Source organism: Ogataea haglerorum (genome assembly GCF_019207285.1).
Source record: "Ogataea haglerorum isolate 81-453-3 chromosome Unknown 81-453-3_NODE_8_length_489951_cov_95.815404, whole genome shotgun sequence".
Lineage (NCBI taxonomy): Eukaryota > Fungi > Ascomycota > Pichiomycetes > Pichiales > Pichiaceae > Ogataea > Ogataea haglerorum.
Window position 1 is genome coordinate 330,631 of NW_025065158.1, and position 27,982 is coordinate 358,612.

The 27,982-nt window shown below is 53.5% G+C and overlaps 18 protein-coding genes across 18 annotated transcripts; 9 read left to right on the plus strand and 9 right to left on the minus strand.

The window, feature by feature from the left end:
• Window positions 1-30: 30 nt before the first annotated feature.
• KL911_003202 (uncharacterized protein) lies at window positions 31-1,707 on the minus strand (the record flags this gene model as incomplete). Its single annotated transcript, XM_043198357.1, has 1 exon — window positions 31-1,707. One exon carries the CDS (start codon window positions 1,705-1,707, stop codon window positions 31-33), a length of 1,677 nt encoding a protein of 558 aa, XP_043054153.1.
• Window positions 1,708-2,152: 445 nt separating this feature from the next.
• On the plus strand, window positions 2,153-4,246 carry KL911_003203 (uncharacterized protein; the record flags this gene model as incomplete). The annotated part of the gene is made up of 1 exon (XM_043198358.1): window positions 2,153-4,246. The coding sequence occupies one exon, from the start codon at window positions 2,153-2,155 to the stop codon at window positions 4,244-4,246; it is 2,094 nt and encodes a 697-aa protein (XP_043054154.1).
• Window positions 4,247-4,311: 65 nt separating this feature from the next.
• KL911_003204 (uncharacterized protein) lies at window positions 4,312-5,289 on the minus strand (the record flags this gene model as incomplete). Its single annotated transcript, XM_043198359.1, has 1 exon — window positions 4,312-5,289. The coding sequence occupies one exon, from the start codon at window positions 5,287-5,289 to the stop codon at window positions 4,312-4,314; it is 978 nt and encodes a 325-aa protein (XP_043054155.1).
• Window positions 5,290-5,390: 101 nt separating this feature from the next.
• KL911_003205 (uncharacterized protein) lies at window positions 5,391-7,754 on the plus strand (the record flags this gene model as incomplete). The annotated part of the gene is made up of 1 exon (XM_043198360.1): window positions 5,391-7,754. The coding sequence occupies one exon, from the start codon at window positions 5,391-5,393 to the stop codon at window positions 7,752-7,754; it is 2,364 nt and encodes a 787-aa protein (XP_043054156.1).
• A 30-nt stretch (window positions 7,755-7,784) lies between these two features.
• On the plus strand, window positions 7,785-8,741 carry KL911_003206 (uncharacterized protein; the record flags this gene model as incomplete). The annotated part of the gene is made up of 1 exon (XM_043198361.1): window positions 7,785-8,741. One exon carries the CDS (start codon window positions 7,785-7,787, stop codon window positions 8,739-8,741), a length of 957 nt encoding a protein of 318 aa, XP_043054157.1.
• Window positions 8,742-8,784: 43 nt separating this feature from the next.
• On the plus strand, window positions 8,785-9,856 carry KL911_003207 (uncharacterized protein; the record flags this gene model as incomplete). Its single annotated transcript, XM_043198362.1, has 2 exons — window positions 8,785-8,825; window positions 8,941-9,856. 2 exons carry the CDS (start codon window positions 8,785-8,787, stop codon window positions 9,854-9,856), a joined length of 957 nt encoding a protein of 318 aa, XP_043054158.1.
• A 50-nt stretch (window positions 9,857-9,906) lies between these two features.
• Window positions 9,907-11,832, plus strand: KL911_003208 (uncharacterized protein; the record flags this gene model as incomplete). The annotated part of the gene is made up of 1 exon (XM_043198363.1): window positions 9,907-11,832. One exon carries the CDS (start codon window positions 9,907-9,909, stop codon window positions 11,830-11,832), a length of 1,926 nt encoding a protein of 641 aa, XP_043054159.1.
• Window positions 11,833-11,857: 25 nt separating this feature from the next.
• KL911_003209 (uncharacterized protein) lies at window positions 11,858-12,412 on the plus strand (the record flags this gene model as incomplete). Its single annotated transcript, XM_043198364.1, has 1 exon — window positions 11,858-12,412. One exon carries the CDS (start codon window positions 11,858-11,860, stop codon window positions 12,410-12,412), a length of 555 nt encoding a protein of 184 aa, XP_043054160.1.
• Window positions 12,413-12,464: 52 nt separating this feature from the next.
• Window positions 12,465-14,313, minus strand: KL911_003210 (uncharacterized protein; the record flags this gene model as incomplete). Its single annotated transcript, XM_043198366.1, has 2 exons — window positions 12,465-14,238; window positions 14,300-14,313. The coding sequence occupies 2 exons, from the start codon at window positions 14,311-14,313 to the stop codon at window positions 12,465-12,467; spliced, it is 1,788 nt and encodes a 595-aa protein (XP_043054161.1).
• A 153-nt stretch (window positions 14,314-14,466) lies between these two features.
• On the minus strand, window positions 14,467-15,115 carry KL911_003211 (uncharacterized protein; the record flags this gene model as incomplete). Its single annotated transcript, XM_043198367.1, has 2 exons — window positions 14,467-14,946; window positions 15,110-15,115. The coding sequence occupies 2 exons, from the start codon at window positions 15,113-15,115 to the stop codon at window positions 14,467-14,469; spliced, it is 486 nt and encodes a 161-aa protein (XP_043054162.1).
• A 145-nt stretch (window positions 15,116-15,260) lies between these two features.
• KL911_003212 (uncharacterized protein) lies at window positions 15,261-15,950 on the plus strand (the record flags this gene model as incomplete). The annotated part of the gene is made up of 1 exon (XM_043198368.1): window positions 15,261-15,950. The coding sequence occupies one exon, from the start codon at window positions 15,261-15,263 to the stop codon at window positions 15,948-15,950; it is 690 nt and encodes a 229-aa protein (XP_043054163.1).
• Window positions 15,951-16,052: 102 nt separating this feature from the next.
• KL911_003213 (uncharacterized protein) lies at window positions 16,053-17,747 on the plus strand (the record flags this gene model as incomplete). Its single annotated transcript, XM_043198369.1, has 1 exon — window positions 16,053-17,747. The coding sequence occupies one exon, from the start codon at window positions 16,053-16,055 to the stop codon at window positions 17,745-17,747; it is 1,695 nt and encodes a 564-aa protein (XP_043054164.1).
• Window positions 17,748-17,761: 14 nt separating this feature from the next.
• KL911_003214 (uncharacterized protein) lies at window positions 17,762-18,064 on the minus strand (the record flags this gene model as incomplete). Its single annotated transcript, XM_043198370.1, has 1 exon — window positions 17,762-18,064. One exon carries the CDS (start codon window positions 18,062-18,064, stop codon window positions 17,762-17,764), a length of 303 nt encoding a protein of 100 aa, XP_043054165.1.
• Window positions 18,065-18,302: 238 nt separating this feature from the next.
• Window positions 18,303-20,505, minus strand: KL911_003215 (uncharacterized protein; the record flags this gene model as incomplete). The annotated part of the gene is made up of 2 exons (XM_043198371.1): window positions 18,303-19,499; window positions 19,762-20,505. 2 exons carry the CDS (start codon window positions 20,503-20,505, stop codon window positions 18,303-18,305), a joined length of 1,941 nt encoding a protein of 646 aa, XP_043054166.1.
• Window positions 20,506-20,574: 69 nt separating this feature from the next.
• On the plus strand, window positions 20,575-22,893 carry KL911_003216 (uncharacterized protein; the record flags this gene model as incomplete). Its single annotated transcript, XM_043198372.1, has 1 exon — window positions 20,575-22,893. One exon carries the CDS (start codon window positions 20,575-20,577, stop codon window positions 22,891-22,893), a length of 2,319 nt encoding a protein of 772 aa, XP_043054167.1.
• A 21-nt stretch (window positions 22,894-22,914) lies between these two features.
• Window positions 22,915-23,826, minus strand: KL911_003217 (uncharacterized protein; the record flags this gene model as incomplete). The annotated part of the gene is made up of 2 exons (XM_043198373.1): window positions 22,915-23,741; window positions 23,820-23,826. 2 exons carry the CDS (start codon window positions 23,824-23,826, stop codon window positions 22,915-22,917), a joined length of 834 nt encoding a protein of 277 aa, XP_043054168.1.
• A 67-nt stretch (window positions 23,827-23,893) lies between these two features.
• Window positions 23,894-26,481, minus strand: KL911_003218 (uncharacterized protein; the record flags this gene model as incomplete). Its single annotated transcript, XM_043198374.1, has 2 exons — window positions 23,894-25,805; window positions 26,012-26,481. The coding sequence occupies 2 exons, from the start codon at window positions 26,479-26,481 to the stop codon at window positions 23,894-23,896; spliced, it is 2,382 nt and encodes a 793-aa protein (XP_043054169.1).
• Window positions 26,482-26,542: 61 nt separating this feature from the next.
• On the minus strand, window positions 26,543-27,955 carry KL911_003219 (uncharacterized protein; the record flags this gene model as incomplete). Its single annotated transcript, XM_043198375.1, has 1 exon — window positions 26,543-27,955. The coding sequence occupies one exon, from the start codon at window positions 27,953-27,955 to the stop codon at window positions 26,543-26,545; it is 1,413 nt and encodes a 470-aa protein (XP_043054170.1).
• Between the last annotated feature and the right edge of the window lie 27 nt (window positions 27,956-27,982).

Sequence of the window (27,982 nt, forward strand, 5' to 3'; positions counted from 1 at the left end):
GCCATCTTTATTTATGAATCTATGTGCAGATCAGCTATCGAGCATCTCTTTCGTCGTCGGCACGCTCTCGAAGCCGATTCCCCTGCTGGCCTCGATCATCTGTTTCTCATAAACGTCCTCCAGATCCTGCACCGGCTCTCGCCGGAACCACGAGGCCACGTACCGGCGCAACTTGTTGATGTGGTAGTGGATAAACGACGCCAGCCGGAACAGGTTGTATGTGACAAACCGCTTGAGCACAAACTGGAACCTGTCGTCCTCCAGGTCGAACAGCTTGACCGTCTTCGCCGCCTCGGTCGCCAGGATATCGACTCTATTGCAGGGCGACCCAAAGTTTCTATTCAGCCCCTGCACTATACGCATGCTGCGCATAATGAAGGTGAGAGTCATTGGGAACTTGTCTGAGTTTTTGAAGAATTCACGCATCTTGTCTCTGATGATGGTCTGTCTCTCGAAGTACGACTTCTTGCTGAGCTCCTCGATGTGCTTTTTGAGCGCCTCGTTTTTGGACGGGTCCATCGACGACAGCCCGAGCATGATGTCGTCCGCGTTAAGGCCCCACTCAAGCAACACGCCCTTGACTTTCTCCGGGTTGAGCTCGAACGTGTACTTCCAGAACTGCGCGTACTCGCGTCTGAACTTGTCTCCAAAGTGTTCGTACAGACCGTGGTCCAAAATCACGAGCTGCTGCGTTTTGTCTGGCAAATGCCTCACCAGCAGATTTCCCGGATGGAGATCGCAATGGACCAGCCCCCAGTAGAACACTTGCCGCGAGTACACTTTGATGATTGTGTTCACGAGAGCCTTGATGTTGTAGCCCTTGTCCTTCAGCTTCAGATAGTCCCCAACAGGGTCGGCATCTATCCACTCTGCAGTCAGCACCCGTCTCGTAGACGCCTGCGGGAAGTTCTTGGGAATGTACACCGTCTTCCTGAACTCCGGATCCTTCGCGATCAGAGAGGCTATCAGGTTGCCGTTGCGCATCTCGGTCTCAAAATCGACCTCCTCGCGCATCTTGCTGCAAACGTACTGCACGGTAGCAGCTAACGGCATGTCGAACGCCCACTCGTACACTTTCATCACAAACCGGTAAGTCGCCAGATCCAGCCACATCTGCTTGCTCACAGACTCGTGTTGGATCTTGACGGCCACCTCTTCGCCCGTGCGCAGCCGCGCCTTGTGGACCTGCGCGATCGACGCGCTCGCGACGGGTGTCTCGTCGATCGTCTCGAAAATCTCAGTTCTATACTTTGGACCGAGCTCCTGTCTAAGAACCCGGTCGCAAACTTCCCAGTCGTCCCTCGGTGCCTTGTCGAACAGCTGGCTGAACTTCTTCTGGTACTGCTGCGGGAACATCATTCCCTGGATGGCTATCATCTGGCCCATCTTGATGTATAGCCCCTTGTTCGTGGTGAGAAGATCGTATAGCCTTTGCGCGTTGCGCTCGTGCAACGCCTCTACATCCTTGTCCTCTTCAAAGTTGAGCTTGTAGTCTAGCGAGATCAACAAAAGCGTGGACAAGGACCGAACACTCCTGTTTGTGACGCCGGCCCCCAGCACGGAGTCGTACCCGTAGGCGGCGAGGCCGATCCCTGAAACGGCCAGCAGCGATTTTTTGAGAGCGCCCCACTTTTTCGGACGAACTCCGGTCGTCGAATACGCCCGCACAGCCTGTCTTAAAGATAGCTGGTGGGTTGCTAAAAACATTTAAACATTGAATAAATATTTTCGGCTCTTAAATATGTATCTAGGTGCCAACGCCAGGCAGACGTGTGGGCAGCTCTCGGGAGAGGAGTAGTGGTCACTTGGCCAGACTACTTCATATTTGTGGACCAGCACAGTCTCCAGTAACACCAAGCCGAATTTTGTGTGCTGGATCTGAGGCTTTGGTCAGAGGTTTCCATGTGAGCTGGTTGTGGCTATCTAATCTATTATTTTACGCGATTTCTTATTCAGCACAATAAGTAGGATCTGAAAATTTTCAGTTAATATTCAGATATTTTTTTAGTAAGGACAAGAAGAAACACCCGATCGAGGCCTGCCAATTGCTTACCTTTCGACATTCAAGAGATACCAGCGGTGACACACCAGAGCTACAAAACATATACCGTCTTGCAATTCCCGATAAGAGCGAAACGTATTATAGTCTATCATGGCTAAAGGCAGAAAACAAGTAACCTCCAAGAGGGTATCGCAGGCCCCCAGACACCTGCCCCATCCAGCAGGCGGTGCGCATTCACGGTCCAGAAGACGATTTAGCATTGTGTCCGACTCAGAGGAGTCGGAGTCGAGTGAGGAGTCGGAAGATTCCGAGTCGGGTAGCACTGCATCGGAGGGAGACTACCGAGTCAGCTCTGCTCGCAGACAAGTGGACGAGATAATCTCTAGCAGTTCCGAGAGCGATGACCAGTCGAGTTCGTCTGACGACGACAATGTCGACTTTGTGCAACTGACCAAGGAGAGAGCCAGGGCGATGAAGGCTGCTACTCGTCACAAGAGTCCGCGCAAAAGCAGCAAGAAAACTTCCAAAAAGGCTGCAAAATCGGCAGGTTCTAGGAAACGTCTCGAAGCGTTGGAGCAGGCCGTGGAGGCCGAAGAGGATGAGGAAGAGGAGCTCGACGACGACATAGTGGACCAAGTGCTGGAAGACGAGGAGCGCAAATTCAAGGCTCAGGACCCGACGCCAGACATCCAGCTCGACGACGAGCGTGTGGACTACGCCAACGCGATCGCAGAGGAAGATTTGGGAGAGGAGGTGGACATTGGCACGTTTCACGACGCCACCATTATCGACGAGACAGTCAGTCTGGAGGTCCCAAAGTTCGACGACCAGGAGATCGACTCTGACGCAGACTACGAGTTTGACAAAAACGACCTTATCCAGGCGCTTCAGAACGATAACGACGATCTTGAGCTGCTTGCGTTTGGCAACAGCGACGACGACTACGATTTTTTGCTGCCCGAAGACGATCCTTATTTCAAAGACGATAACTATTTGCTCAAGGAGGAGACTGACGCTTTGGTGAACGACGTCAACGACGTGAATGACTACTCATCGTCCGCAGCGACGCCACGGTCGTCCGTCGTTGAGGAAGCTACCAACAATGGTGAGGGAGGCCAGGACGAAGGCCACGTCAGGGTCAAGGAGATGAAGCCAGAGAAGGTCAAATATCTTCCTGCTCCAGAGGACAGCGACGAGGACGACGAGGACGACGAGGACCTGGCGGATATCGATGTTTCTGCGTTCGACGACATCTTCACCAGCGACTACGACCACTACTCTGGCAAGCGCGGACAGGGTGTGGTTCCGATGAATGCGATTGTGTCTGACGAGGACGACAGCGACGGCGAAAACCAGTTACTGCAGTATTTTTTCTCTTCGGACAGCAGCGCGTCTGAGAAGGAAGACGAGCACGATAATTCGAGCGCTGAGGAGGACGTCGGCGACAAAGTGGGCGAGAGAGACGGCGACGAGACCGACGAAGATACCTCGCTTCCTGTGCACTCTACGCGCAAGATTGGCAGCAAGAGCGCCAAAGAGGTCCTCTCGTCGTCCAAGAACAATTTCAGAGCGCCTGTTCTTGGAACATTCATTATTTCTAAAACACGCAAGCCGTTCGGCATTATTGACGGCATCTCGACGCGATTCCTGCATCCCGGCCAGGACAACCGAACATCGGTGGTGAAGGGCACTCGCATGAGTGTAGCCAATCGCCAGCGCCAACGCACACAGACACAACCGAGTGCACCGCCTATTGCGCTGGACGAGCTGCTCAATATCAGCGAGTTCGATGATGAAGAGCAGGAGCAAACCACGTCCGTGGACTGGGACCTTTTCCACGAGAGACGCGTTCCGCTGTCAGCTTTCAGGAACAAGGGTGTGGTCAACAACACGTACTACCAGCCCCATCCAGATGCGACGCGCAAGTACAGCTTTGGCGATCACAGACGCAAAAAAATGCGTGCTACGGTGGCAGCTTTGGAGAAAACGAAAAAGAGGCGAGCTCGTGGCTCGTTTGGGGGCGAGCTGATGATCCCTGCCAACACTGCCAAGTCGCTGCGCAAGGCCTCGAAGCGACTGCACAAGCTGTCGAAGGGAAGAAGACAGAGCGTGGCCGAGGCCCAAGCAGAGGGCCTGAGGCCCACCAAAGGCGGGCTTTTCAGCGAGGAAATCCTTTGCGACGTGGAAGAGCTGCTGGTCGACATCGGGCACAACGACGACCTCCGTTTCCTGTTTGGAAGCTGAGCTGCATTTATTTTTTATGGTACGGCATTTATAAAGGATGGATACTAAAGTTGATTTTTACATAGCTATTTTGCGCTCTCTTCAGGAGTCATAAAGTTAGTCAATTTGGCACTGAGATCGAGTTGCTGCTTCACGCACGAGGCGAGATACTCGACAAGCGAGGCATCGTCAGCATGGCTCTGTAACATGGAGTGCAACTGGTCAGGGTCGATGGAGCTTGGCTGTGTGTTGAGAGTTTCAAGAAGTCTCTTTCCGACGTTAGAGTCTCCCTCGATCTCGCCCTTGATGACCTTTTGAACATAAGCCTGGAGCGTTTCCAGCAAGCTGGCAACGTTGGCGACGGATCCGGATATTTGCTTGAGTTCATCTTGACCCAGAAGATCCACTGCTCTGGACTCGGCTTGGACACCCTTATTAAGATATTTCAGCGTGGTGAGCTCAGTCTTGGAGTAAATTACCTCGTTTGGGACAGGCGTAAATGCAAAAGAGCCGATCTTGTCGATTCCAATCTGGTTGGCCAGGTTGGAGTTGGCAGGCACTCCGACTGGGGACGAGATATATGTTTTCAGGATTGGCGATATGATGTCTCCGTTGTCGTCTTTGGTTTGCAGAGTCAGATGGATTGGCTGGTGAGGGAAACAGGATCCTTTCGAGTAGAACTCTTGGAAGAGACCAGTGAACGAGTCGAGCACAGGGTTGGTGGAGAACCAGCCAACAATTAGCAGTTCTGGATTCACTCTTTTCAAAAGCTGATACGTGGAAATGTGGTGGCTTTCTTCAATTGTGAGCTCCTCAGCTTCCTCCTTGTGGGGCACAATATAGCACTCTTTGATTTCCAGTTCAGATCCGTCATCAGAGCGGGTTCCAAGCAGAGTTCCAATAGTTCTGCTTTTCGTGAGGTCTTCTTCGTTGTCCATATACACGGCGTCTATGAGCTGCATCAGAGCTGGGGCTTGGATCAGAACCTTGACCGGCCCCACAGGAGCAGATGTGCTCGGCGTGGCCACGTTTGGTTTCACAATGTGCAAAATCGGAGAGGACATGTGAAAGGCTCGTTTGTTCAGAAAAATTTGTCAAAAAAGATTCAAGGTAGGGTAGTTTGACAAAAAAAAATATTTCAGATTTATTTGAAATAAATTTTAGCATGGACTTTACCACAAAAAGGAGCTATAAGAAGGTCGATATCGAGCCTTTTTACATTGGTTCTGCCAATGCGACTATTTCTGGAGACGGCGTGGTTCTGGCGACTGCAGTTCTTGAAGATATAGTTGTCATCAATAGAGAGACAGACGAAGTTGTGCACCAGATCCAAGGAGACGGAGACCTCGTGACCACGTTGCAACTAACTCCCGATGGCAAATACCTAGCCATAGTGTCTCAATCACAGCAGCTCAAGGTGTTCGATCTCCAGGAAAGCAGATTCATCAAGACTTTCAGACTTCCGGCAGCATCGTATATCTCTACGGTGGACCCTACATCGTCCTTATTTGCGTTTGGACTTACCGACGGCAGTGTCATTGTATGGGATATAGAGGGGTCATTTATTACGCACAACTTCAAGGGCCATCCATCGACGGTTTCTTCTCTTCGTTTTTATGGAAAACTCGACTCTAAAGATTGGAAGCTGGCCAGTGGAGATATTCTGGGAACAGTGAAAATATGGGACCTGGTGAAGCGCAAATGTGTGCGAACGATGAAGGAGCATACAGCTACCGTTAGAGGGGTCTCGTTCAACGACAGCGGCGAACTCTTTATCAGCAGTGGAAGAGACAGAGTGATGATAGTGTATAATACGAGGACGTGGAAGGAGGTGAAGACCATTCCTGTCTCCCATTCTGTCGAGGCCTGCGGATTTGTTGAGTTCCGTGACAAGGAGCTGCTTTACACGGCGGGAGAAGCAGGCCTTTTAAAAGTCTGGGACCTGGATTCTGAAAAATTGGTTGCAACCAGCAAGAAACCACTCGATACCACAGAAGAGCTTAACATCATGGACGTTCTGCATCTTGACAAAGGAATAGACTCTTTGCTGTTGGTTTTCTCAGACCAGACAATTGCGGAGATTGATCTGGAGGCGCAAAACGGCGTATTCCAAACTTTGCGAGTGATGGCCGGTAATCACGGTACGATCGCTGACATGCGCTATGTTGGTCCTAATTTTGACCAGCTTGCTTTGGCAACGAACTCTCCGGCGTTGCGGATCGTCGATGTTGCGAACAAGCCGCTGGATGTCACGCTGTGCGAGGCGCACACAGATCTGCTGAATGCTGTGGACTCGACCGTTGACGGCCTCTGGCTGGCTACCGCTGCTAAGGACAATACTGCACGGCTTTGGAGATACGATGAGGAGCGGAGATTTGTGTGCGTTGCTGTCTTCGAAGGCCACATCTCGTCGGTCACCGCTGTTGCGCTGCCTAGGACGCCCGTCAAGGATTATCCTCGCTTCCTCATAACGGCGGCCGAAGATCTGACGATAAAAAAATGGACGATCCCTAGACCAGGACACGAGGTGATGCATGTGAGGAGTTCGGACTACACCAGAAGAGCGCACGACAAGATGATCCACTCCATCGATATCAGCCCGAACGACGATTTCTTGGCGACCGCGAGCCACGACAAAATGGCCAAAATTTGGGACTTGGAGGCTGGCGAGACTGTCGGAGTCCTGAAGGGCCACAAGCGACCAGTTTACGACATCAGTTTCTGTGCCTACGACAGACTGGTCGTGACCGGGTCTGGGGACCAGACGGCCAAAGTGTGGTCGTTAGAGGATCTTACGTGTATCAAGACTTTCCAGGGCCCGGCCAATGCTATTCAGCGAGTTGCTTTCCTGGCCAGAAATCACTTTGTTGTTGGAGCTGGAGCAGACGGTTTAATCAAGATCTGGGAGATCTCCAGCGGAGATTGCGTGCAGACGCTCGACAACCACGACAACAGGATATGGGCGCTGTGTATCAAAGACGACGGCCGCGAGTTTGTGTCTGCTGACGCTGACGGAGCAATCACCCTATGGATAGACAACACCGAGGAGGTGCAGCAGCTGGAGGCAGAGGAGCGCAAGTTGAAGGTCGAGCAGGAACAGTCGCTGCAGAACTACATCACCAACAGAGACTGGGTGAACGCGTTCAAGCTGGCGTTGACTCTGAACCACCCTATGAGACTGTACAACGTTCTTCTGGCGAGTATAGCAGAGGGCGACGAGGGGTCTGTCATTGGATCGTTTGGCATCGAGAGTGTGATTTCCGAGCTGGAGCAGGACCAGATATTGCTACTTTTCAAAAGGGTCCGGGACTGGAACACCAACTCGCGCCATTTCGAGGTGGCACAGAAGCTGATCAAGGCTATATTGACAAACTATTCCAACGAGAAGCTGTTTGAGATGCCTGGGCTGATGGGGTACATTGACGCCATTTTGCCCTACAGCGAGAGACACTATAGCCGGTTGGACGATCTGGTTGAGCAAAGTTTCATTTTGGACTATGTTGTTCAGCAGATGGACGAAGTGGTGTAAATCGAAAAAAAAAAATATTTATTCAATAAAATGTCTGCCGTGGACCCTCTGCCCAGTCGCGAGTACTGGGACGGGCTGATCAATGTGAAGACGAGCAACTGGAAATACACGCTTGAGGAGCTGCAGCAGGGCACGCCGTCGAGAAAGAAGGGGTCGGAGCTGAAGAAAGTCAGTTTCGAGGACGAGTGCCAAAAGCGAGCCAAGGGAATTATATACCTGTTCAAGTGCTGCAGACAGCTGCGTCTTTCGCGGTCGGTGGCAATGACTGCGTCGTGCTACTTTCACAGATTCTACATGCGTCGGGACATGCTGAGCCACCACTATTTCGAGGTTGCTGCCACGAGTTTATTTATTGCTTGCAAAGCGGAAGAGTGTCGGCGACGTCTCGCGGACGTTGTCAAAGTGTGTGCAAAAACCGCGATGGCCAATAGTCAGGATCCAATAGACGAGAACTCAAAGATATTCTGGCGCTGGAAGGACCTTATGATCAACCTGGAGGAGATGCTTCTGGAGACACTCTGTTTCGAGGTCACTCCCTCCAATCCCTATAAATTGTGCCTGAGTGCGTTGAAGCTAGAAGAAGACATGCCCAGAGAAACAGATTGGCTCAAACGGTCAAAGGACCTGTTTATACAGTGCACAAACGTCTACGAGCTGACTTCGCGAGTGCCGTTGGTTCTTCTGCACGAGCCAAACGTGATAGCCATGCTGGGTGTTGTTCTGAGCTGCGCAAAAGACCAGAGCACAAAGTTTCCGCCAGAGTTTGTGCAGGAGCTGGGCACAGACCAGGAACAAGTCTGGGCGTGCTACCAGGACCTGGTGGCGCTGAGCCGGCCTCTGAACAGTCTGGAACCGCCGTTCCAGGTTCTGCAGTATCTACCGAAACTCGAGTATGAGCAGTTCACAGGGCTGTTTGGCGCAGTGGCGCCAGATTCGGCGCCAGAAAAAAATCAAGAAACGCTAGCGCAAGATAAAAAAGAAGGATAATTATATACAGAAGAAGGATTATCACCATACGCTATTTTTAAACATGAGCACCAGTGCCAAGCTGAACATTGTAAGTTGGAGGCTGTCGCTCCGGACTAACCACAAAGCTGACAGCGGAAGAGATCCGCCAAAAAAAGTTCCTCAAACGGGGTTTGCAACTCAGCATTCTGGTTGTAGGCCAGACGGGAACCGGCAAGAGCACGTTCATCAACACTCTTTGCAACGAGGACATCATCACCACCAATCGTCCTGCGCCGGCCGATCTGTCGATCGAGAGCCACTCTGCCAAGATCTACGAAGGAGGGACCCGAATTGACTTAGACGTGGTTATGGCGCCGGGACTCGGCGATTTCATCGACAACAGAGACTCGACAAGGTGTCTCACAGATTACATTGAGAGCCAGTTCGAGAGGGTGCTGAACGATGAGTGCAAGATCCAGAGGACTCCAAAGGCCACCGACACGAGGATCCATGCTGCCATCTATTTCATCAGACCGACTGGCAAGGGACTGCGGGAGCTGGACATCGCTTGCATGAAGGAGCTGGGGAAGCGGTGCAACGTGATCCCTGTGATCTCGAAGGCAGACCTTTTGTCCGAGGACGAAATTGCTCTGAACAGGAAGCTCATTCTGCGGGACCTGGCCAAGAACAGGATCAACACCTACGACTTTTCAAACTGCTTCTCAGACATCGACGAAGAGGACGACGAGTCGGCAGTCAGCAGCGTTCAGGACCTGGTCCCATTTGCCATTGTCTCCGGAACTGACAGAGCCATCATCGACCAGGTGGAGTACAAAGTGAGACGGCTGCCGCACGGGATCGTGAGAGTCGACGATCCCGCTCACAGCGACTACATTGTTTTGAGAACATGTTTGCTGGGCGCGTGTCTGCAAGATCTGAAGGATACGACTCACGGGATCTACTACGAGAAGTACCGTACCGAAAAGCTGTCCAAGAATCCTCCCGGGACCGGGTACCTGAAGCCTGGTTCGAGGGCCTCGAAGCCAACCAGTTCCGGGTCTCTTCTGGACAGATTGAGGACCAACGTGGGCTCCAGACAGTCGAGCGTTCTTTCGTCCGATAGACTGACCATTAGTGAGGGAATAGTTAACTGATTAGCAAGATATATTTCTTTTTATGCTTCTTTCCCGGCGGCAAGCCGCTGATGGAAGAACTCGTCAAACGACTCCACGTCCTTCCACTCCTCGAACCACGCTTTCTGGAACAGCTCTTCTCTAGGCACGCCTTTCACCGGGAACAGCGCAGTGAGCAAAAGCAGAACGGAGCACGAGCTGGCGTAGCCAGTAAAGAAGCTGAAGTAATACACCTTGGTGGCACCGTCTGGCACAGTGTGTGTCTTTGTAGCTCCAACGAAACCAACAATGTTAGGAGCGATGCCACAAATGTATGCCACGATGGCCCTCCAGTTGACTCCTGCCGTGTAGAAGTACTGGCTCGAGTTGTTGGCCGTGTACAGGTCTTCCAGCACGATATGGCCCTTTCTGATGAGGTAGTAGTCACAGAAGTAGACACCTGCGATGGACGAGAGGAACACCGCGTATGCGCTCAGGTAGGTGGTGAACATGCTGCTGGACGAGAGCAGGTTCCATGGACAGATAGCGTAGCCGACGATGGCGCAGATGAAGCCGCCTCTCCTGATGTTGATGTATTTCGGGAGCAGCGCAGTCATGTCGGTACCGGCCGAGAGCGAGTTGGCGGCGATGTTGGTACCGAGCTGGGCGATGGCAAAGCCGAGAGCGATCAGGAAAACTCCTCCCCTGGCTCCGCTGCTGTAATGGTCCAGAAACCGCGAAAGGACGTCCAGAGGGTCCCAGTAAGTCTCGCCGTAGAGCACGGTGCTTGCCGAAGAAACGAGCACGCCGATCAGCGACGTGACAGAAAAGGAGACCGGGATTGTGATCAGCTGGGAGTAGATGGAGGAGTTTGGCTTATGCGACATTCTGGAGAAGTCCGGCGCGTTGACGATGAGCGTGGCGAAGTTGGCGAGCGAGTTCATCATGCTGTTCACAAAAGCCCAGCCAAAGGCAGACCCGCTGAGCTTGCCGTTCTGGTGGATCACGGGGCCGCCTCCGTCGGCCTTGACCAGAGTCCAGGCCAGAAACGCGATGCCAGCTACTGGGCACGCAATCGCCTTCATCGTGAAGAGATGACGGACCGTGTGTGGCTTCATGTAGATCGCCGGCAGCTGGAACAGCCAGAACAAGAAGAACGCCAGCATCTGGAACGAGGAAATGTTTCCCTTCAGCTTGTTTGGTATCCTGGTTTCCAGATCGTTACCGAAAATCGACCGCAGCATCAGGGCCACACATTGGCCTCCCAACACGGACTGGACGCCAAACCAGATGCATGCCATCACGACTCTGTTGATGACGGGCCACAGAGAACCCCAGATTCCCCACGACGACCTGGTAGCAACGGGAAACGAGACATGGTTGTACGCACCGTAGCGGGCAGCCAGAACCACAAAGCAGCCGCAGAAGGAGTACCCGAGCCAGACGGTGATCCACGTGACCCACCAGCTGAGTCCTGCCTGCACTCCCGTGGCGGCGATCTGCCAGGTATTGATGTTGAAGGAGTCTGCTATCCAGAATGTGACAAAATTCCACCATCTCCAGGTACGTCTTTTTTCCTCGAGCGGTTTGAGGTCGTAGTTGTACAGAAACAGCTGGGACAGCGTGAAGTTCTGTGTGCCGTCCAGCTCGAGCCATTTGACCAGCTTCCTGACCTTGCCCAAAAACCCTGTTCTGTCCTCGAACGAGCCGACAGACTGCGACTCGTTGTCGAGCGAAACTTGCCTGACTTCCTCGAGTTTTTTCGACATGGTGCTCGGGTGCGAGGTTGTGAGATTGCTGCACTTATATACGATCTCTTTCTTTTATCAGCAACCGAGAGACCGGCGCATTGGCTGCAGAAAGGAACTTGCCTATCAAAAGACAGGCTGCATGATAAGCAGGCTGCATTATTGCCGTACACCGGAAACCACAGAAAAAAAAGATCTGCATCGAGGGTGCTCAGGGCGGGCGTCGCATTCGTCGCGTCGGCGCACTTTTTGCTCGAGCTGGCAAAATAACGAAAAAAATACGCCCTAGTCAAGCATGTCGGAAGAAACTGGCTCGCCAGCCCCCTCGTCGATCTCCATATATATCCCGATCCTCTACGTGGTAGTGCTACTGACCACACTGGTGCTGTTCTCGGTCGCGCACCGCCGCAAGAAGCTCAACAAACTTGTATCGATGAAACCGATCTTCAAGGACAACTACCAGCGTGAAATGTATCTGCAGCTGAAAAGCCAGACAGAGCCAAAGGTCAACGACAAGGTGCTGAAGGCGGCGCTGATCAGACGGGGCGCCGAGGCGATCCGCAGAATGATCAAGCTCAAAGAGATCCAGCAGTACGTCAACGTGCTGTACCAGCGTGGATCGATCGGTGACGACGTGTACGAAAGCTTCAAGCTGCAAAGCAAATTGCAGGAGCTCGAGCTAAACGAGCTGGCGATGGAGGCCGAGTCGTTCAAAAAGGGATGGGCCCAGACATTCTTCCCTGTGTGTCAGGAGGTCACCATAAACGAGGCGCTCAGAAGACGTCTCACCTCGCTCGAACCAATGAAACAGTCGCTGGACCACCAGTGGCTCAAGCAAGTCGCCGCATAACTTACATAATGAATGTTGTTATACCTATGCTACTCAGATGCTATTACCTGTACTAGTTTTTTCTTCTGTTTTTCTTGCTCACCACCTTGGTAAATGCCATGTCGAAGTCGTCCTCCTGGCCGCGGACACTGGCGTTCAGAGCCTCGCCCCAGCTGAAGTGTATTCCCTGTGCCTTGACGAGCTTCTCGACTTCCGCCTTGCGTTTCATAAACTCGCTCGCAAACCTCCTGCCGTCCATGGTGGCAGAGTTGGAGTAGATGGTGTCAGCAATAATTTCCTGCGACTCGCTTCCCGTCGGGAACTGGATGATGATCGACAGGATGTCCTCCTTGTCGATGCCCTTGTGCAGGTTGCCCAGCTGCGTCCTGCACCACGCCAGAAACTCTCTGGCTGGGGAGCTGCTATTTGTCACCGGCTGCGGCTTTGAAGATGCAACCGTGCTGCCAACAACGGGCTTTTTGGCTGCCGGGGCGGCTGGCGCAGAGACCGACCGAAGAACGTTCGGCGAAATAACCGCAGACGGCTTATTGGTCTTCGTTGGCGCGGCAACAGCCGGCTTCGTCGTCTTCTTGCTGCTCACCGTGGTCCAGCCGCTGCTGGCAGTCACCTCTGCAAACGACGCTGCCGCAGGTTTCTGCTTGGCAGCAGAGTTGGCAGCCTGCAGCTTGGCCGCTTCTTCTCTCTGGATCTCTTCCAGCGTCACCGTAGGAACTGCCTGCGAAACAGTTCCAGCACTGGCCCATGTCGCAGCCGACGGAAGGGCCACGGCCGGCTTAGGTGTCTCCTGCTTGGGAGCCAGCGTGGCGGCCAAAGACTTGGCGGCCTCTGCCTCCTTTTCCTCCCTTTTGCGTCTCTCGGCCTCTTCCGACTGGATCTCGGCCAGCGTCTTGGTTGGCTTCGCAGGGCTTTTGGAAGCCCATGGGGCCCACGTGGTTGGGGACTGGGGCTTGGACTTCGCTGGCTCTGGGGCTTTTTCTGGGGATTTCTCTGGCGCAGGCAGTCCCTCAGACTTGGGAGCTGGCTCTGCCTGCTCTGCTGGGGCAGCTGCAGGAGCCAGAACAGGAGCCGCAATGGCCTCCGTTTCCTGGGCCTCCTGCTTTGTCAAAATAGACAAACTGGATGCCTTGCGCACGATCCTCTCAATGTCGCTGGCGTCCACCTTCGGCACAGCTACTTCCTCTGGCTTGGCTGGCTCAGGCAGCGATTGGGTGGCCGACGCGGACTGGGTCAGTTCGTTAGGGCCCGACCAGTGATTTCTCTCTTGGAACGAAGGGAAGACTGGAGCCATAGCAGGCTGGTTGACCACTGGAGCGAGTGGAACAGAAAACGGCACAAAATACTCTCCTATGGACTGAATAAACTCGGCAAGAGTCATATACGTCTGCTGTTCTTCGCGGCGGATTCTTAGGCCGTAGTCGAAGTATCGGAGGGAATACCATTGCTGCATCAGGGCCGAATCAAAGGGGCCCTGCTCATTATTAGACGCGTCCAGGTAGTACCATTTGATATTTGAAGGATCGACCTTGGGGAGCTGGAACTGCGCATTCAACGTATTGAGGGCTGCAGTGGGAGACTGTTGCTGGCCGACAAACTGGTGCAGAAAATCCTGCGTTTTCAAACGGCTGTCGTCGACAGTCAGGCCGGCGATCTGGTGCTCAATTGGCGCATTCTGCCGGGACTGGGCTTGATCTCCGCTCAGCATGTTGTAGGCCAGCGGTGAAAATGCATCCTGGCCAGGGGAAGGGGCCAGAATATTGGAATTTGACAGACCGTTGGCGTTGTAAACATGTTCTGTGTTTTCCTTGGAATATGTGTTGGGGTTGTTCCTACATGTTAGTGGATCGTCCACGACTACTGCTAAAGCTTTTCACTCACCAATTTCCATACATCGAATGCGACATCTTGATCCTCTAGTTACTCGTAATGGGTGTATTTGACGTCTTCATAAGATACCGTCTGCATCAGTGGTCGAAAAAATTTTCCGTGACGAATTTTTTCAGTCGAGCCTTGCTAGCACACGACGGGGGCAAGACTCGCGGTACCTTGACCACCAATCAAATACCAAACCTCTTCTCCATCTCGGTATGGAAGTCCATTGGAGGTCTGTCCGAGGCTGCGGAGATGTTAGAACACGTAGTCTGCGCAAACTTACCTGAATAAATATCCTCCCAGTCGATGCTGGTCTCTTTGTTCAACAAGATGTCTCTGTGCACGTTGGAGGATCCGCCCAGCACCGCTGGCCTGAAATCGGTGTCCTGCACGAGCTTCAGCTCCATCTCTCTCTTTATTGGGTCTGCTGCTCCGAATATGCGTCTGTAGGCTTCCAGCTGGTGTTCTCTCTGAGTGGCGTCCCAATTCTGCACTCTGCTCTCCAGCGGGTGTCTGTCGTTGATTTTGGACGCGACAGAAAGGGGACCTTCGCCTGATCTTAGCGTATCGTGCAGTCCCGGGGCGGAGGGCGCAGGCTCGCCAAAGGCGGTCACGCTGACGCGAGAACTGTGCGCTTCGCCAGGTATTATTCTTAGCGGATTGGACTGGGTGTTAGAGCACATAGTTCGCCGCAAACACTTACCATTGGAGACACTGTGTATAAATGTTTTAGTGTATTTGGAATACTTTTTTGCCACTAGGCGGGCGACGATCGACGCAGACCGATATGTTCTTTGACGAAAAAAAGAATTTTCCGTGCTAATTAACAGACATGTCTTGGGGTAAGTGCCAATGGAGGCGTTGAGACTAACAGGCAGACGACGAAGACTTTGAATATCCCACCGCTTCCAACGCTCAAGTTTCCGAATCGTGGGAAGACCAGCTCGAGGACGACGAGCCCGTCTTAGACTCCTGGGACATGGACTCAGACGATGAGAAGGCCAAGGAGGAGAAAAAGCCCGCTCCAAAGCCTGCTCCAAAGACCGCGAAGCCGGCAAAGGCCGGCAAGAAGAAGACGGCAGACAAGAAGCTGCTCGATATCGACCTGGTCGACGAGAAGACAAAGAAGGAGATGTTGAAGGAAGCAGAACTGAACTCTGATCTAAACAACGCTGCGGACCTATTTGGCGGTCTCGGCATTGCCAACGAGCACCCGCGTGCCAAGGCGGTTGCTGCCGAGCAGGCGTCCAAGGGTTCTGCCCCGAAGTTGGACAAGAATACCCCCATCAGTGCGCATCCATTGTTCGAGGTGGAGACCAAGCAGGACTACGAGAGACTCAGAAAGGCGATTTCGCCGGCCCTCACCGACCTGGCCAAGAAGTCTCAGTTGCATTACTCCACGTCTCTGGCGATCGACCTAATCAGAGACCTGTGTGGGCCAATGAGTGTCGAGAACACCAGAAAGGTGGTGAGCACGCTGAATGCCATGATCACACAGAAAGTGAAGGAGGAGAGACAGGCGCGGCTCGCCAAGACAGGAGGCACCTCGACCGGAGGAGCCGGCAAGAAGAAGGCCAAGGGCCAAGTCAACATCGGGTCCTCGTTCAAGAAGGACAACTATGACGACTTCCTGCCTGACGACGATCTCGGCGACGACGACTTTATGTAGTTCCATAATTAATATCATGCAACCTGTATCTGCGGCTACGTGCACCCGTCCTGAATTAATCCCGCTGCGATATAAAAGAGCCATAGTTTCCTGAAAAATATTATGAATTTATTTCGACACAGAGGTGCCCAGCATCTGCGGGCGGTTTCGAAGAGCTGTAAGCGCTTCAATTCCTCGGGCCCGGTGCCCAGCGCGATGCCTCAGCCCAAGAAAGAGAGACGCGGCTTTCTCAGGACGGGCGGCCTGTTCCTGCTCGGGTCTATCCTCGGCGCCGCGTACGTTTCTGTGAAAGTTGGGGGCAATCCGCCAGAATTTCTGTTTCCGCTGTCTTCCACCAGCAGGCTCCGGGACTTGCGTCCTCCAGCGTACGGGGACGCAGAGGAGGCGCTCAAGGAGCTGACGGATTTGCTGGGACCGTCCAAAGTGAGCAGAACAAGGACCACCCTGGACGACCACAGCGACACTTTTTTTTCCACCCACCACGCGGAGCCAGACCAGAGACCCGTTGCCGTTGTGTACCCGGAAAACACCGAGGAGGTGTCGGCTATCCTGAAGGTGTGCCACAAGCGCAAGGTCCCGGTGGTTCCGTTTTCGGGCGGAACGTCGCTGGAGGGCCATTTTATTCCTACTAGAAAGGGCATCTGCATCGATCTGGGGAAGATGAACAAAATTTTGGAGCTGCACAAGGACGACCTCGACGTCGTGGTGCAGCCGGCGGTTGGCTGGGAGGACCTCAGAGACTATCTGGATGACTACAACCTGATGTTTGGGCCCGATCCGGGCCCGGGAGCGTGTATTGGTGGCATGATAGGGACGTCGTGCTCAGGCACCAACGCGGCCCGATACGGCACGATGAGAGAGAACGTCGTCGGCGTGACGGTTGTTCTTGCAGACGGCACGGTTGTCAAGACCAAGAAGCGGCCAAAGAAGTCGTCTGCGGGCTACAACCTGACCGGCCTTTTCATCGGCAGCGAGGGAACCCTGGGTATCGTGACCGAAGCCACACTGAAATTGCACGTGAAACCCCGCTATGAAAATGTTTTGGTGGTTGCGTTCGCCAGTCTGGCAGACGCTGCCAACACGGTGGCAGAGATGGTGCAGCGGGCGATCCCGGCCAACGCGATCGAGCTGCTGGACGAGAACATGATGCACTACGTCAACTTCTCGGGCGAGACCAGCTCCAAGTACGACGAGCTGCCGACGCTGATGCTCAAGCTGGGCGGCGACTCCAAGGAGTCGACGCAGCACGTGACCCGCGCCGTGGAGCAGATCTGCAGGCAGCACAACCGCAAGTCGTTCCGGTTTGCTGAGAGCGAGGAGGAGAAGTTCGAGCTGTGGAACGCGAGAAAAGTGGCGCTGTGGTCCACGATCAATTACGGTAAACAGACTATCGACGAGGACATCCAGGTCTGGACGACCGACGTGGCCGTGCCGATCTCGCGGCTGTGCCAGTCGCTGCAGGAGACCAAGGACGAGATTTCCAAGGCCGGCCTGAGCGCGTCGATCGTCGGACACGTTGGCGACGGCAACTACCACGCGGTCATATTGTTCAAAAAGGACCAGCACGAGGTAGCCAAGAAACTTGTCCAGGGCATGATCGACCGCGCCCTGCTCGCTGAGGGCACCGTCACCGGCGAGCACGGCGTTGGATACGGTAAGAGAGACTATCTGGTGGAGGAGGCCGGCGAGAACGCCATCGACCTGATGCGGAAGATCAAGATGGCCCTGGACCCGAACCGGATCCTCAACCCCGACAAGATATTCCGGGTCGATCCCAGGGACGTGGGCAGTCACTAAATGTAATAGATCTGTTAGAAGTCCAACGTGAGTAGTCCGGCCACCGCCTCCAGATGGCGCGTGTCCAGAACGGCGTCCTGCTGTTTCTCGTCCGCACGGTCGTCCACGTCGACCCTGTACCGCTCGGTGTCGCGCTGTCTCTCTTCCAAACGCTCCACGTTCGATCTCACGATCGCCTCGCTGGTGAACAGTCTGATGTACTCGGACACGAGCAGCAGCGTCTTGTGCGAGATCTTGATCGACTTGTCGTCAAAGGCAACCGTGTGGAAGAGCCGAGCAATTGTGGTAGCGTCGATGCGATTGGCCTGGTTCTCCATTGACGGAATTTTTGCAGCAGTAAATATTTGAAATTTATTTAGGGTGCGATTTTTCTCCCGATAAGTAAAAGCTAGCCGTATGACCACCGAGGTCGAATTAGAAACGCAAACCAACCGCCACAGCGAGGACGGCCTGCTTCAGGAGAGCGACCCGGACGAGGTGTACTATGAAAACAACAAGAAACGCAGCTGGCTCGTCGTGCTCGGCTCTTTCTTCGGGCTGCTGCCCGTCTGGGGCCTAGCCAACTCGATCGGTGTGATCCAGACCCAATTGCTCGAGTACGAGCTGTCTGGCGTGTCCACGACCACCGTCTCTTGGATCTTCTCCATCTACACTGCTCTCCTGCAGATCTGCATGATTTTCAGCGGCACATATTTCGACACCCACGGGACTCGCTTGCCGCTTATCGCCGGCACCATCATGATGACCGGCTCGCTGCTCGGGTTCGCCAACAGCTCCAAGGTGTACCAGAGCATTCTCTCGTTCTCCTGTGTCGGCATTGCCTCGGGAATTCTCTCCTCGCCCCTGATGGGTGCTGTCTCGCAGTACTTTCCAGCCAGGAAAAGAGCCACCGCAATGGCCCTCGCCGGCAACGGCGGCTGTGTAGGCGGCCTGATAATCCCCACCATGTTGCGAAAGACGTACGTGACTCTTGGGTTCACGTGGTCCATGCGCTTGCTGGCTCTGATCACGTTTGTGTGTCTGTCGATCTCCGTTTTTCTGGTCAAGGAACGAAGAGTGGTCCAGGCCGAGCAAATGTCCAGAAAGGACACCGTGATCTACTATCTCACCAAGTCGTTCAACTTCAAGGCACTGCGCGATGACCGCAAGTTCCTGTTCTGCGTTCTGGGCTGTGTCTTTGCCGAAGGCACGGTTCTCGTGACGTCGTCGCTCTTTTCGTTCGTGTGCATCAAAAACGGATTCTCCTCGAGTCAGGCGTATCTCTTTGTCACCGTGATCAATATTGGGGCGATCGCGGGCAGACTGCTGAGCGGGCTTCTTGCAGACGTGCTTTTCGGCAGCTACAACATTATCATCTTCCTCTTGGTCATTACCGCAGTCTTCAACTTCGTCGTGTGGATGCCCTTCAAAAGCAGCACTGGCGCCATGTACGCCTACAGCATCCTTTACGGCACCTTCTACGGCGGGATCTACTCCCTGATCCCCACCTGCTGCTCGATGATCGTCAAAAAGGAGGAATTTGGAGCCAACTATGCCACCATGTATGCCATCACCGGGCTGTCGCTGCTGGGTCTGAACCCTGCCGCTGCAGCAATTGTGGGCAACGGCACTAGCACCAAACGCACAGACGGCTTCATTGCCTACGCCTCCGCCTTGAGCCTGTTGGGGGCCCTCTGTATCAGCCTGACGCGTGTATTGTGCGTGGGAGCCAAGCTTAAGAAATTCTGAGAAACTGCCACCACGAAATGCACGCTTTGTCGGTTTTCGCAGTCAGCAATATCGCGGTCTCCTGGCTTTTCACGATGGCTGCCTTGACGGTCTTCCAGTTAGGTCCTTCGTCTGTGCGCGATAGAGTCGGTACCAATTTCGCGAACTCCTCAGGCGTTTTGCACTCTGGCCGAGCTCCCAAGCAGAAGCTCGTGTCGTGTAGTATCAAAACGTCGCTATCTACCGCACGTAGCCGAATTTCCATCGACTCTTTGCTCGGATTGGTTATCACCAAAGTTGAACCGACGCACTCAAGAACCGGCAGTCGACTCATTGCCATGGAAAGCGTCTCAAAAGAGCTCGACGCGGGCTCGGGACTCGGCTGCACCAAGATTTCGCGACAGCTCTTGCACCGCACACTCGATTTGCAGCATAGCTCCTGAAACAGCGGGAGCTCCGGCTCTTCGACCTTCTGTTCTCTTATCACCCCAATTTCAGGCAGCTGGCGGCGCTCTACTACATGTGCAAGCTCCAGCGAAGAGTACCTGCCAATCAAACGCGTTCGGTGTCGTGCTTCGCTGATATGAACGGTCTCGTAAAGGTTCTCATAATACGTCTTGAGCTCGTTGAATCGGCGGTCCAGCGCGGTACTTCTTTTCTCCCTGATGATGTCGTGCAACGGCTGCGGTTTGGTCAGGGTTCCTGTAGTGTAGGTCCATTTACAGTTGGCACAACTAAATCGAAAACTCTTGCTTGTTTTTGTGTCCTCGCTGTTGCTGTCTGCCTTTACGCGGAGTCTTGAGCGGCAAGACGGACATCTGAAGCAGTGGCGTTGACAGTACCGGACTTTGTGGTCAAAAGATCGCCAGCAAGAAGGACAAAACTTGGACCCGTGTTCCAGATCAACACAACGGTAGCATTTGATGCTGCGGCAGGTATTGCAGAAATACAGGTCTTCGAGGCGGTGCCGCAGGCTCGGATCGTGCAGAGTCAGCGGTACCTTGTCGACGGCGCCCGGAGGCTCGCTGCAGGGGCAAAATACAGACCCCATAAATTCACTCCCCGAAATCAAAATAAATTTGGCACTTTATTTTTCGTTCGATTATTGTTGCCTTTGTTAATGAACTGGCTTCGTTTAGCTATAGCAGGCTGGCTTTTTTCCAGCGCTGCCATGTCAGACAAACAGCTACTCTCGGTGGAAGAGAGCATAGCCATCTTCAAAGAGGACGAACCAGCGCTCCGAGAAAGCCTGTGGTTCATCAACGATTATCATCCCGGACAAAACGACCAGGTTCACTTGGCTCTGGACGTGGACTATTACGACGAGGCAGACACCATAAAGAAAAAGTACTGGCACTCAAAGCTGTCCGAACGGCAGTTGCGTGCCCTCGATTCCTTGCACCGCCTGGCCGACGAACACAACGACATCGACGCTACCTATCTGCTGGCCCAAATCAACCTATTTGGCAACTACTCGCTGCCAACGAACGCAACACAGACACTACATTATCATCAAAAGATGGTCCAGCTGGCACCCAACGCGACCTCAAACTACCTGCTGGGCTTCATATACGCAACGGGCCTTTTCGGCAAGCTCGACATGGACCAGGGCAAAGCGCTGATCCACTACCAGGTCGCCGCGGACCAGGGCGAGATCCGCGCGGCAATGGCATTGGCATATAGATATTACAAGGGCATCTCTGTGGAGCAGAACCTGATGCTGGCTCTGTACTACTACGGCATGGTTGCACACGAATGCTTTGAGTTTATCAAGAACGGGCCAATCGGCGGACCCAACATCGATCACTTCAATTTCCGCATTTACGACCTTCAGGGGGGCTTGTATGGCTCGGGGGCAAGCGAAACAACTCCCCTCGTTCCTTCGACATTGAAAGAGGTGGTTGAGTATGAGGACTTCACGGACGTCGACTTCCAGTCCTCTTCCTACAAAGACAAGGCGCGTTCCGTCCGATACTACTATGACGGCAACTACTGGCGACCACGCGATTACCACGCAGCCTTTGAGGTCGCTCAAGAATGCGCAACTCGCGGAATCCAGCTGAGACCTGTCGAGGACGTGCTAGACGGCAGAATCGACCGGAAATTGTCGGTTTCGCGGACCCTCATCCAGAGCGTTGGCCAGTGTTGTTCTGATCTAGGCCACATGTACCTCAGAGGAGAAGGCACGGAAGTGGACCTGGAGAGAGCCACAGTCTGGCTGGAGAGGGGCGTGAAACTGGCCAACTCTGCGGAGGCGAGCGTCGATCTCGGGCTTCTTTACGAACTGATGGACGACGAAGAGCACCACGAGCAGGCGTTTGAGCTCTATAACTCTGCGCGTTATGCGTCCGCGAGAGCTCTGTACCACCGGGCCAAAATTCTCATAAGAAGCGACTTTGACGCCGGACTGGGCCAGCTCATTACAGCAGCATACAGGAACGTTCCCGAGGCCAAGTACCAGGTGGCGCAGATGAAGGAGCTCCAATACGAGCCAGGCAAAGAAGAAGGAATTATCGTGTTCTACAAGGCTTTTGTAGAGCACATGGAGCCGGTTGTTTGCGATCTGCAATGGGCTTTCCACCAGCTGCTGAACAGAAACCACGAACAGGCTCTTATTGGGTACGCGATGGCCGCAGAGCAGGGATTTGAGCCGGCACAGTCGTCCACAGCGTTCCTACTCTATTCGCCTGTGGGGTATCTTGAGGAGCCTCCTAGGGTCCCCTTTGAACGGTTTCAAAGCTCGCTAAATTACTACAGACGTGCGCACCAGCAACAGAATTTGGACGCGGGAGTTTTTCTTGGAGATATCTACTACAACGGGCTCAAAAATTCACAGATTGGAAAGTCGTCAGAGGACGGAGAGTACGCTGTGGAGCCCGATTACAACACGGCTTTTTCGTACTACCTCTCTGCCTCAGCAAAGGGCAGTCTTCAGGCCAGATTCAATCTCGGCTACATGTACGAAATGGGCATTGGGCTGAGCCAAGACTTCCATCTGGCCAAGAGATACTATGACCAGATGTTCGAGATAAACCAGAAACCTTCCCTAGCGGCGCAGCTGTCTCTTCTGCGTCTCTGGCTGAAGATCTGGTGGTACGGCGAGAAAACTGCTGAGGATCCGGACGTGGGACAGTCTACAAGCAGAACGTGGGACGATTGGGTGCAGATGTACACAAGACTTAGAAATGAGAGGCGCGAGACCTTTGCACAGGAGCAACTGGCGAACGGGCCTAGCAGGGCCGAGCCGGACTCGAACTTTATTTTCGAGAGCACTTTTGAGAACGGCAACGCAGACATTTTCTTCCTCATCGCGTTTGCGTCGATCTTTCTGCTAGTCATGCTGAACCGGTGGCGGCTTCTGCGCCAGCGCCGGCCGGGAGAGCCCGACGACGAGCCCGAAGACGAGCCAAACGTGAGGTTCCGGGTGATACTTTTATAGCATGTTAAGTAGTACGTAAAATTACTGGTCGACTTCACCGGCAGACTCCCATTTTCCTGACAGGTTCTCCTTCCATAGCGTCACCTTGTTATCTCCGCCACTGATGGCGAGCACGTTTCCACTGAGCGACCAGCTGGCTCTCCAGCACACGTCAGGGAACTTCTCCTCGGTTAGGAGCTGTTTCTTCCATGGCGACGTGCCGCCAACCGTGTCGTTAGTCCATATCAAGACAGTTCTATCTTGCGAGGCAGATGCAATGTATGACTTAGAGAGCAGGGACGACGACCAGGCCACGTCCCGGACCCAATCTGTGTGGCCTGCGAGCACGGCCTCCTCGACGTAATTATTGACTTGCGGGTCGAATTTCCAGATCTTGACCAGGTTGTCGCATCCGCCTGTCACCAGCCGTCTTTCCTTGATGTTGTCCTTGTGCGGAGGCGCCCAGGAACCCGCGTTAGCTCCGATCGCATGTGCCTGGAACACCATTGTCTTCTGTGATCCGTCTTCCATGAATTCCACCACGGAGGCCTTGCCGTCGCTGGACGTGCACAGCAGCACAGCGCCGTACTCGCTTGGCGCCCATGAGACACTGTTTACCGAGGCTTGATGCACACCGTGCTCTGCGATGTTCGACCACACTCCGTTCTCCTCCTTCCAGATCAGAGCCTTGCCGTCGTACGAACAGGAGGCGAGTATCACGCCAAATTTCGGATGGGCCCACGCCACCTGCCAAACAGGCCCGTCGTGGCCCTTCAGCGTCTCCACGAGCTTGTGGTTCTCGCCGTCGACTTCAAAGATCTTGATCGTCTTGTCCGAAGAACACGTGGCCAGCCGTTTCCCGTAGTAGTCTAGCACGGCATCGTGAATCAGGTCGTCGTGCGCGTTGCCAATTGTCACCTGGGGTTAGCGTTTGGAAAGTGCTTTACTCACCATTTGTGTCTATTTATTAAATATAACAACAAATATTTATTTTCAACCTTCGGTGTGAGGAGGCCAATTTTCAGTCGTTCTCAATCAGCCCGTATTCCTCCAGATACAGAATATTGTCGCGAACAAGATCGTACACGCCGCGGTTGTTCTCGTACTTGACCTTGATCTCGTTCTCCACCTTTGTGCGCCCCACCTCGCTGATCAGAGCAGACAGGGCCAGAATTATCTTCGGCGAGAACGAGCAGTACCATCTGTGGAACCAGACGGTCAGATTGACCACCAGATCCAGTATCTGGTCATTCAGCTTGTTGAGTGCCTCCACATTTGCTGTCTTCTTCTTCTGCTCGGTGTAGTAGTCTAGTAATTTTCTGGAGCTGCGCACAGCAAACCGCAGGCCGAGGCCCCTCTCGTAGCATTGAGCAGCCTCTCTGTGATGACCCAGCCGCTCCGAGACGAGCCCCAGAAGCTCCCATTCGAGCGTTGTTTTCTCCAGGTCCAGCTGCTGCGCCTCAAAATGCATCACCTGCGCACGATACATGGTGTAAGTCCTCAAGTCCTCGTACAGAAGCATGAATAAATTGTCGAGCCATCTTTCGCAAAGACGCTTCTTTTTGAACTGGGACCCAGCAGACCCGTTCGCGGCCTCTGACGAGCCAGAGCTGCTGTCCAGACTTGGCTGTGCGTTTTCCTTCTTGAACTCGTCCTCCATCACAAACACCTTGGTGCGGTATTTCAGAAGCGACTCCCAGCCCGTCTCCAAAACTATGTCTGTCAGCAGCTTGTACGCTTTGGCGAACGTCGACTTCAAGTTGGCTGCAGCCAGGTTCAGCAGGTTGTGGTCGACCTTCTCGTGCTCGGCAGCGATTTCCAGGGAGCTCAGACTGGTCACGTTGGGAAGGGTAACGTCCATGGGAAGAGGAAGGTGCAGATCTTCCGGCTGCGGATTGTTGACTCGTTTCAGCACATATTTGTCTTTGTGGGTGACCATAGGACACGAGTTCAATGTGAGCAACGCCTTCTCATAGTCTCCCTTTTGAATGTATGTCTCCACCAGGACAGACCACGGCTTGAAGTAAGATGGAGTGCTGTTGACCGCCTTGACGGCAATTGGGAGAGCCAAGTCCAGCTTTTTCTTGTTCAGGCAGTACTGGGCCTGCAGTGTGAGCATCTCGCCATCCAGCGGGTTCAGCTTGATCGTATCGTACATCACCTTGACGGCTTTTATTTCTTGGTTGTTGAGCAGGTGCAGTTTGGCAATCAAATACGAAGCCGTGTGGTCTTCCCGCGTGATTCTGTTGAGAATTGCGATTCCGTCTTCCCACATGCCCGTCAACTGAACACACTTCACAAAGGCGTCCACCAAATAATTGTTGCATCTGGTTGGCACCTGGAGATCCTCAGAACACCCAAGTTTCGGGCCATCGTTGTATAGTTCCTCGAACCCTTTCAAAAACAAAGACGCGCACTCTTTAGTGAGAAACGGGTTGATCTTGCGTATCTCCACCACAGACGTGAAATCGTCCACGTCGGCGTCGGCGCTGATCAAAGCACGCACAACCGCACTGACAAAGGTCTCAGTCCACAGTCTATCGGTCTCGCTCACTTTGTTCCCCAGCCCGTCGATCATGTACGACTCCACCTGGCCCGGGAACTTGCACGTGACACGGACGTCGACTTTGCTGAACACGTTGTAGGTGCAGTAGGTCGCCTCGGTCACTTTCCAGTGTTTTTCCTTGCCGAACCAAATTTGGGGCTCTTCGCCAATGATGTTGCTTAGCGAGTTCAGGAGGGCCGCAATGGTGGCAGAATTCGACACGTCGGCCCCCGTGTAGTACAGAAACGTGCCCAAATATGGATGTTTCGAGCTCGACGACGTGTTGTGCTTCTTCAGATGCACCATATCTGGGGGACCTAAATCGCTGATGTTCTCGAGAATGGACGTTCTCTCGTCCAGACTCTCGCCAATGGTCTTTTCGACGACCCTGGAGTTAGAAAGCAGCCACTTATGTACTTACTCCGGGATCGAGCCCTGTGTAACAAAAGTCATAAAAAAAACACCTGTAATGTACAAATAAAATTATTTAATTGTGGACAACTCGATTTATGCCGTTCCTGATAAACGAATTGTAGCTGCCTCAGAGCCAGAACTCTACTGTATCTGGCGCCACAAACGTGCAAGGGCGTTCACTGCGTCCTTTGTCTCTTGGCCTCTCCTTCGGGCCCCTCGTCCTCCTCCTCATCCAGCTCCCAGTCCTTGGCCGTCAAACAGTACTTCTCCGGAGGCAAGCGCACACCCCACGCAGGCATAACAGGCGGCAAGGGCTTCTCGTTTCTTTCGGCTGCCAGCTTCAACAGCAGCTTCTTCGGAGGAACAGGCTTGAACTGGTAGTTTGTGCGAGCAGCAATAGCCAGTCTGATATCCTCGTTCGAAAGCGGCGCGTTTGACATCCCAGCCGAGGCGCCCCCATTGGCACTCGCGTACGCGTGGTCGTTGTACAGCACCGCATCTTGTAGAACTCCACAAGTGTATCTGTACGCGAAGTCCATCAGCTGAAGAGGGACGTGGTCCTGGTACGACTGAATGCCCTGTGTAGCAAGAATCAGGTGCAACAGACGCACATCACGAGGAACCTCCTCGTTCCCTGCTCCGGTATTCATCGTTAATGTTTAAACTTGTTTTTTGTACAGAATTATTTATTATACACACCCGTGCACCGGGTCAGGCGTACTTGGACAGTTCGAGCTCGTACCGTCGCAACACCTCGGCGTGTCCCTGCAGAAACTGCGTTTGCGCACTGTTCAGCACCTCGTCAAGCCGGAAGCTCTGCAAATACGTCTGAAAGTTGGCCTGGCTCGCGACTATTCGGTCCATACACCTAGCGTTGGCTTCCTGTCGCGCCTGGTGGTATTTGGCCATCAGGTGCTGGTAGTTGAAAACCTGTATCAGGTACTCTTGCATGCGGCGCTGCAGCTGGTCGCGTGTGGCCAGCCCAAACTCGGGAAAAGGCGGCGGGGAAATGTGGATTATGTCTGCTTCGTTGCACTGGAGATCCGATAATGTAAGAGGAGGCACGTTTGCATCAGGTTCCTCAGACCGCATGTCCTTCTCCTCGTCCACACTCATGTCGGTGTCCACCCCAAGACTTTCTCCCATAGCTGACATGTTGAAGTTGCCGTTTGTCTGAGTGAAAGGAGGAACGTTGTCCACGTGTATTTTGAACCTCTCATCGTCGGCGTCCTCCATCTGCGCCTTACGCGCTCTCTGTTCTCCCTCCTCCTCCATGGCTGTTCTATTAGTGAACCGTTGATGCGGGCCGGGCTTCCAGAACCTCTGTTTGGGCTTTTTGGGGCTATGTGTGCGCGAAGGCGGGTCGTCCACCACGATGGGATCTTCTTTCGTCCCACTGTCGAGTATTATGGGGTCTTCGGGAGTTCCGTTGAACGGGGCGGCCTCGGGACCGGTGTGGCGTTCGAATTTGAACTCTGGCGTGCTGAAGTCCTTCAGAATATCCGCAAAATCTGTGCTCATGCGCGGCTTTTGCTCCTTGTCGGTCCATTTGCTCGGCTTTTCGGTCTTTGGCACCGACCCAGGGCACGTCTTTTCTCCGGGAGTGAAGGAATAGGAGGAACTGGTCTTGCGCCACCCGTTCGGGCCATTGGTCGAGTGGCTTTCATGGGTATATTGTCTGTGTGTCTCGTGACGGTCGGAGGAGTATCTGCTGTAGTGGTAAAAACTATCCGTATAGTTCCATTTGTTGGCCCAATCGTCCGCCTGCTTCTTGTGAGCCTCCTCGCGAGCCTTTCGCTCCTGCTGTTGCCTCTTCTTGAACTCCTCAAACTGTCGTCTTGCTCTCTCGTACTCGTCGTACGCCGACGGCTGTTTCGAGGCTTTGGGTGTGAAAGAGTAGTTGTGCGTCGTCCGCGGTGTATATGTTCTGTCGAACTCGGCTTTCTTGACTGGATCGGACAGCACGCCATAGCTATCATTGATTTGCTTGAACTTTTCCTCCGCCGACGCACTTTTGTTCTTGTCCGGGTGGTACTTCAGCGCCAGCCGTCGGTAGGACTTTTTTATCTCGGCGTCGGTTGCATTTCTGGAAATCTCCAGCACCTCATAATGGTTTATACTCATGCAACATAGAAATATTTATTTTGCAAT